The following is a 7,808-nucleotide window of genomic DNA, read 5'->3' on the forward strand; positions in this document are numbered from 1 at the left end:
CCTCCAATGGTCTGAGGGACAATGAACTGGTCCCCTGTGTAAAAAGTTTGGGTCTAAGAGAGTCTTATAATAACTCTTGCAACTCTGTGATCCTACTCAAACTTTCTACAGAAAGTTTCCATGTTACAGTAATAACTGAAATGAGGATACATTTCAATAACATACCTTATTAGCATCACAATCAGTAGGAAAAGAAATAAATACAGAAGACAAAATGATACATTCAAGTATAAGAAATGAAGAATTAGGGTGCTAACATATCACTAAATATCAATTCCAAGTGGAGGGGGGTTTTCCTTTTAGTAAGTTAGCTTCTTTAAAGGAGCTTCTTTCTTAGAGAAAGTTTTAATTAAGTACCATGTTATTCACTAGAGGTCAAAAGGATAATAACAACAACTAGCACATATAGGGATAGGGACAGGGACTACACTTTTGATATTGATAAATGTATGAAATCACTTCCAAGAGTTTTTAAGGTAATTTACATTACCAAGAGAAGAAATAATTGTCAACTTAAATGGTCTATAATCTCTTTCAATTTAAATTCAATTAACTAAAATGTATCAAAATAGACCTTGTGGGGAGCAGCTGGGTGGCTCAGTAGATTGAGAGTCAGGACTAGAGATGGGAGGTCATACATTCAAATCTACATTCAGGCACTTCCTAGCCATGTGACCCTGGGCAAGTCACTTAATCCCCATTGCCTGCCCCTTATGGCTCTTCTGCCTTAGAACCAATACACCATAGTGATTTTCTAAGGTGGGAGGTAAGGGTTTAAAAAACAACAAAAGACAGACCTTGTGAATTTAATTTTTAATAGAAAGAGGAAGAAAATCCTTGCCTTTCCTGTGAACTCCTAATTTAAATATTTATTTATATACATTCCAGAACACAACCTGGTGGTCTCTACAGATTGAACTTTTTATCTCCTTACTATCTTCTGGTAATCTGCAATCTTTAGGGCACAATCACATTACCAAGATAGCATTTACACCCAAAAAGTCCTTAAAATTTGCTCTGATAGGACAACTAGGTTGCTCAGTGGATTGAGATCCAGTTCTAAAGAATGGAAGTGCTGGGATCAAATCTGCCTGTAGACACTGTAGTTCTGTGACCCTAGGCAAGTCACTTAACCTCATTTGCTTAACCCTTGCTGCTCTTTTGCCTTGGAACCAAAATAGATTCTAGGTTGGAAGGTAAGGGTTTAAAAAAAAAATTTTTTTTAAGACAATGCAAGCTATCACTGAAATCTAGTAAGATTTACTCCATAAACCACATGAAACTCCAGCTCACTATATATGTATATATAAAATCATTCTCCTAAATTAAAAGATGGAAAGACAATACTAATGCCTTAAAATAGATGCTTCTTCCAAATAATACAATTATTCCCCATCTTGATATATTATTTTAGTAAGATGATTGGTTTATAACAAGTCATGCTGAAATTCTTTGTCCTCTTCTAAAAATAAATAAATAGAAGCATCATAGAATAAAAGATTTAGACCACAGCAGTCATCTAGCTCAACCAGTAGCCTCCAAAGAAAAAATTATATAATATTTGAAAAGCCCTTAGCACAATTCTTGACATTTATAAAAAATTTTTATTCCCTCCTCCTTCCCCTTAAGTGGGAACCAAGGTTATAGCCTGCCCTAAGGGATATGTAACCTAGTGGGCAGATGACCTTTACTGTTATAACTAATTGTCTCCATTACAACCATTCCCAACTGCTTCCCTTCAGGCAAAATCAGGCAATGAATGGTCTCCACAAGGTAACTATAATTCCAAGGCAGCCAGGTGTTTTACTCTAGTAGATAAGGAACAGTTCTTGGGAATAAGAAAGACTTAGATTCAAAACAAGCTTCACACTCAAACTCTCTAGGTGACAGTGGGAAAGTCATTTAACCCCCATGCCTCAAATTCTTTATCTATAAAATGGAATCTTTAGTCTTCTTCCAAGTCTACATCTATGACCCAAAGTCCTAACCAAAACTACTGGGAACCCATAACAAATGTACAGGTTCCACCTATCTACCCACTTCCATCTTGGCATGTCAGGCATTCTATGTGAAGTTGGCTAGATCTCTTCCTCCATGTAAATTAGGCTAATATTTGTTTTTTTTTTATTATTTTATTAAATATTTACCAATTACATGTTAATCTGGTTTGGGCTAAACTCAGGCATCTAGGGCAGGCATTCAACACCTCTGGGGTAATTCTCCTCAAAAAGAAAAGAGTTGTCTTTAAGCCTTAATTGGCTGGGCTGCTCAAGCCATATAGCAGTAGACAAGAGCTTCCTGGTGGACTCAGACCTTATAAGAGTGGATTTTTGATCACCTACTGGCATAAAAAGGTCTGTCCAAGGATTTGGTGACTGTCCAGAAGACATTCTGCCAGATTGACCAGACTTTCCAGTATGGAAAAGAAAGGAGCTAAATTTCCAAAGCTTAAAATGTTGAAACACTTTTGAGCATCCCTTCTACATGGACATTTCCAAATGACTGTGACTAGTTTTGGAACTAGAAGCAAAGTCAGGTCACTCTTCACAGAAAAGACTACTCTTCATTTCTTAAAAAATAATTTATTATATGCAGTGCTTAGCTTCTAACAAAGTACCTAGCACATAGTAAGCACTTAGCAAATGTTTATTGACAAAGATACACCAATACATATGATTAAACTTGTTTTATATCCACTTAATTTAAATATATTAATTTCAACACATAAATATCAACTTTCCAGTAATCCCATCTGAGTCTACTACATCAGATATCCTTTATTCCCACTTCATTGTATGTGGTCAGTTAGTAGATACTCTGTTCTTCAACCAGGGCTTTTTCTACTAAACCGTAAACTTTGGTTCTACTTATCCAATCACTTCTGAATCCATCTTATCTATCATTCAATCTATATATTTTCATCTATGAGATGCCTTGCTAAGATCCATGTACAAATACTATATTTGTAACAATCTATTGTTTTAGAAATTATTCTCTTAAAGGGGAGGATTGATATCAAAATCAACTATGCTAACTCTTCACAATATTATAACCTCTCAAAGCAAATGCAAATCTTTCCACCAATAATGACAGTACTGAAATCAGCCAGCTATCTTCAACAATCACAGTGTGTCATAGTTTAAAAACACTGTCTGGATTTAAGAGTCTAGTAACACCAATATCTGTAGCAGAGTAGGTTAGTCACAAAATCTCTCTTCACACCTCAATTCTTATTATAAAAAATTAGAGAATTAGACTTGATGATTTTTAGGGTCCCTGTGGATTCTAAATCCAATTACTCTGATCATACCAATCACACTGAAAGCATTGCAATTCCTAACAGTAAACATACAGCTTTAATTACTTGTAGCCTGATTCTATCATTGTAAAATATTAAACTGTCTAAATTTAGAGTAACTATTTTTTAAAAATCAAATGAGAGGATTAGTGATAAATTATCTTCGGAGGGGGAAAATAAGAATACAGAAAAAGACAAATTTAATATTATAGGATTATGCCTTCACAACTGAAAACAGACCAGGTCATTTTCTCACAATTATCTCAAAACTTATTCTCAAAAATTATCTCAAGTTAAGATGTTCTAAATTGAATTTGCAAAGAAACAAAACACAGTTACTTCTATAACTTTATGAATTTAAACAGTTTTTCTACTAAAGAGATGAAAGTGATTTCTTGTTTTCTTTACTAGATCTTCAACTGCTACATGCCAACTCTGGTCAATCCACAAGATTGTTCAAAGGTTCTCTCTCTTTTACCTCTACACAATCTCACTTGGGGATCTCACCAGCTCCCAGAAGTTCAATTATCATCTTTATGTAGATGATTCCCAGATCTAGCCCTAGCTGATCTCCTGAGCTACAGCCTTTTGTCACCAACTGCCTACTGCATATCTCAAACCAGATGGCCTCAAATAATCTCCAAATCAGGACTCATCATTCCCCCTCTCCCAAACCCTGCCATCGGCTGAATTTCCCTATTGCTGTCAAAGGTACTTCCCTCCTCCCAAGTGCCCAGTGTCATCCTCACTCCATATATCCAATCAGTTGCCAAATCTTGTCCTTCATCTCTTCTTATACATAACTCTCTTCCACTCACAGATTTGCAACCAAACTCAGGCCTTCATCACTGCTCACCTGGAATATTGCAATAACCTCCCAATTAACTAGAATTCCTGCCTCAGGTCTCTCCCCAGATCAATCTATCCTCTATTCAGCTGCTAAAGTAATTTTATTTAAGTGTAGTTCTGACCATGTCAACCCCCTTCTTAATACCTATGGGATCCATTCTGGAATCCTTTTGGCATCTAGAGCTCTTTACAATCTGGCCTCATCCTATCTTTCCAGTCTTTTTACACACTACTACACACTCTAGGAACCAGCCAACAATGATCTATATTACTTACAGTGCCTAACAGTGGTCATTCTATCTCCAGCCAGTCTCCATATGTTTTTCTTCTCCTTTGCCTTAGATTTCCCAACTTTCTTTCAGTGTGAGTCACTTCTCAAAGAAAAGTCTTTCCTTGGTCTCCTCACTTCTCCCACACCTCCGACTACTTTAGCATTCCCTTTTTAAGATATCTTTCTATCCAGTCTAGCTATTTATGTATATGTTTTCTCAGCCATTAGAATTAAAGCTCCTTGACTGTTTTTGTCTTTCTTGGTATCCCCAGGGCTTGGCATGTAGTAAATACTTAAGTGCTTTTTGATTAAATAGCTCTTATACAGTACTGCATTTATCCTTTGACAGTTCTGAAACAGATAAAGAACAGGCATAATAGACCCAAGTTGAACTTGAGAGAGACTGAGTTTAACTTGATCAAGAACATACCTTCACTGATTTAGAGAAATAAGACTAAGCAAGTGAATAGAAGATACTGCCAACACTCTAGACCAATTGCCATAAAGTTATATTTAAGTTTTTTTATGTTTCCAAACACCAGCATTCTAAGTGAATGGCAACACTTGGCAATGAAAACTGAAAATCCTAACACAAAATATAGCCTAACTGGCATAAAGGAAGGTTAAATAACAATAGAAAAACGGAAATGTCTTAGTACTGAATTCTATGCCCATAATCATAAATTTTGAATAACTTTATAGAGTAAAATTTACTGACTCTTCTTTTGAGTTTGCTCTTCAATGCAGCAGACCTGAAGTTAGCATGCTGAGTTCAAATAAGTCAACATTAGATTGAGATGTAGCACTGCACTGACAAAGGGCTTCTATGTCTATAGTCACCTCCCTCCTTGACCAAAATGTCATAAAAAAAAAAGGCCAATTCAGAATAAATTAGGATACCTATTTTAAAACACTGTTCTGGCACACTCTCTTCTTTAAAGTCTTATATCAAAACATCATAGCCCTGCACAGCGAACATTCTGAAAGTATTTCTTTTTAACATACCATCGATTTTTAAATCTTTTAACTTTACAAACTACTTCACTACAAGCCCAAATGAAAATTCTCATAATAAACTCTACTATAAGTAAATACCCCGCAAAAAGTACTATGATTAAAAAGTCCTGTCTCGATTCTTCCCTATTTATACCTGATAAAAATAAATAAATTGTGCCTATACCAAAAGGTATAGAAAACTTCCTGGATAAGCTTTAACCAACTGTATAAATACTTCCCGGAGAGAAAAAAGTAAATAGCAAAGGACACTGGTACTTTTTTATAAATGGACACTAAAATTGCTTCTTGATGTATTGTGAATATATTTGCAAGAGCTTCCATAAAAACTTTATCTGACCCTTAAAATCTTCGTAACTTTTTTTCTAATCCAAGTTTTTTTTTTTAATGAAATATCTTTTCCTCCCATGAAGAGGATTTGCAGCTGATTTTAGGACCTATGAGTTTAGGGATGGCTGCGCTAACAAGACTTCTAAGACCTATGAGTTTGGGGGCGGCTGAGCTAACAGATCTTTCCAATTGGAAGGACAATCTCAAATTTAAAATGGTCACCGTGCAACTGCTACCATTGAAGATGCTGGGTGGTGTTGAGGAAACAGGCGTTATTAAGCAGAATTTCTGACCTTTGAAAACGCTGTATTTACTTAAGGGAATATAAAGAAACGTTAAGCCATATGTTTGGTGACCAAGTCGCTGGAACGACATCTTTCCGGCCATCGGGTCTCGGAGCAAAGAAGGGATTATTGCCCCCAACCCCACGGGTCCTGAACTCGTTGGTTCGCAGCCCCCTCACCAAAGACAGGTGAGGGGCTGTCCCCGAGGCCCAGGCTCGGCAGTCGGGCCGTATCGCGGGGCCGCCCTCCTTTCCTCCTGCCCTCCCTCCTTCCTCGCCAGGGCCGTGGCAGGTACCTCTCGGTCCTTCAGACCCAGCAGTAGCACCTCCTCCATTAGGGTCAGCCGGGTTTCCTTGGAGTCGCCCTTGTCGTCGTCGTCCTGCTCGTCCCGGCGGCTCTGCTCATCGTCGTCGCCGCCGCCGCCCCCTCCACCGCCGGCCGCCCGCTCCTTGTCGGCGGCGCTGCGCGAGGCCTCGGTGCGGCGCTGCACCAGGCCCGAGCTGCGCTGGGTCAGCGAGGTCATGGCTACGGCCGGGACCGCGGAAGTCGGAGGCAGCGGCGGAGCTGAGCGGCGGGACGCGGTGCGAGCGCGGGCCGGCTCGCCTTCGCTCTCCGCTAGCCCGCGATGGCCCACACAGGCTCCGCTTCAGGCGCTGGGGCGAGGTCCGTCTGCGCCGGCGCCGGCGCCGGCGGGAGTCATGGGGGACGGGCCTCGGAGAGGCTCGCTCGGCGGCCCGGGAGAGGCCGGCGCGCGGGCGGGGAAGGGGATCCTGCTCGTGGGGGCGGCAGAGACAGACGCGCTGAGGTGGAAGCGGCAGCAGCTACTTTCCTCCAATATGGCGGCACGAGCTGATGTCACCGGAGGATGTGGCAGAGTCCGATGGGGCGGGGGGAGGGACCGGAAGAGGCGAAGAGGGACGGGGTTGGGGGAGCTGGGCGGGGAAGGTCTCGGGAAGGGGCGGGCGAGGGTCAGCCCGCTCAGTCCCCGCCTTCCCGCCTCGCGCCCCGGAGTTTCCCGGCTCTAGAAGCCTTCTCTTCCACCTCGTGACTGCTTCCCGGGCCCTCCTACCGGTCCCACCCGGCTTCACCACCTCCCCTCCGGGCATGCGCTGGGAAAGTGACTTGGTCTTTCCGAGAACCGCTCGAAGATCGATGCAGCCGGCGCCCCTCCCCCCATGGATTTCTTCGGAGGGGAGCGGGGGCGGGGCGGGGGTCGAGACCTGTCCAAGGCGCCTATGAGTCTTAAAACCCTGGTGGTCCAGGGAAATTTAGTTAACCTCTTTGGATTTAGGGTTCTAATCTGTGAAATGAAGTGTTTGGAACTAGATGGTTGCTGAGGTCTCTTCCGAGGTTTAGGTCTGTGATCTTGTGCTTTATCCACTGAAGCTCAAGGCTCAGCTTTTAAAATGAGGGAAGGAGAGAGACAGAGGGAAGGCGACAGAAAGACAGAGACAGAATAGATTTGGAGGATTTGTGGTCTGCTGGTCTAAATAAATGCAAGAACTTCAACCGAAGTTTATTAGTTTTGTGACATGAGTGTGCCAATCCAACAGTATTGTCTTAAAAATAAATTATATAAATAACTTAAAATGAATGTTCTAGTAATTAGAGATGAAAAGAAACTTTGGTTCGGGGCCATGCCAGTCAGGTTGGCGAAAGCTTACCAAAAATGGAAAAATAACAACTATTAGAAGAACTACAAGATTAAAAAAAGGAACATTAGCATGCTGTTGGTAAACGTGGGAATTAGTTCAGCCATTCT

General features: G+C 41.0%; 1 protein-coding gene across 1 annotated transcript in view; it reads right to left on the reverse strand.

Moving 5' to 3' along the window:
* The window catches only part of GOLPH3 (golgi phosphoprotein 3), a 58,136-nt gene extending 51,119 nt beyond the window's left edge, over positions 1-7,017 (reverse strand). The window contains exon 1 of the mRNA XM_007487503.3: positions 6,342-7,017. Within this exon, the coding sequence (XP_007487565.1) occupies positions 6,342-6,569 (228 nt within the window). The 5' untranslated portion in view covers positions 6,570-7,017. The remainder of the gene's footprint in view (positions 1-6,341) is intronic.
* Positions 7,018-7,808: the final 791 nt, after the last annotated feature.

The sequence above is a fragment of the Monodelphis domestica genome, chromosome 3 (assembly GCF_027887165.1).
Source record: "Monodelphis domestica isolate mMonDom1 chromosome 3, mMonDom1.pri, whole genome shotgun sequence".
NCBI classification, from domain to species: Eukaryota; Metazoa; Chordata; class Mammalia; order Didelphimorphia; family Didelphidae; genus Monodelphis; species Monodelphis domestica.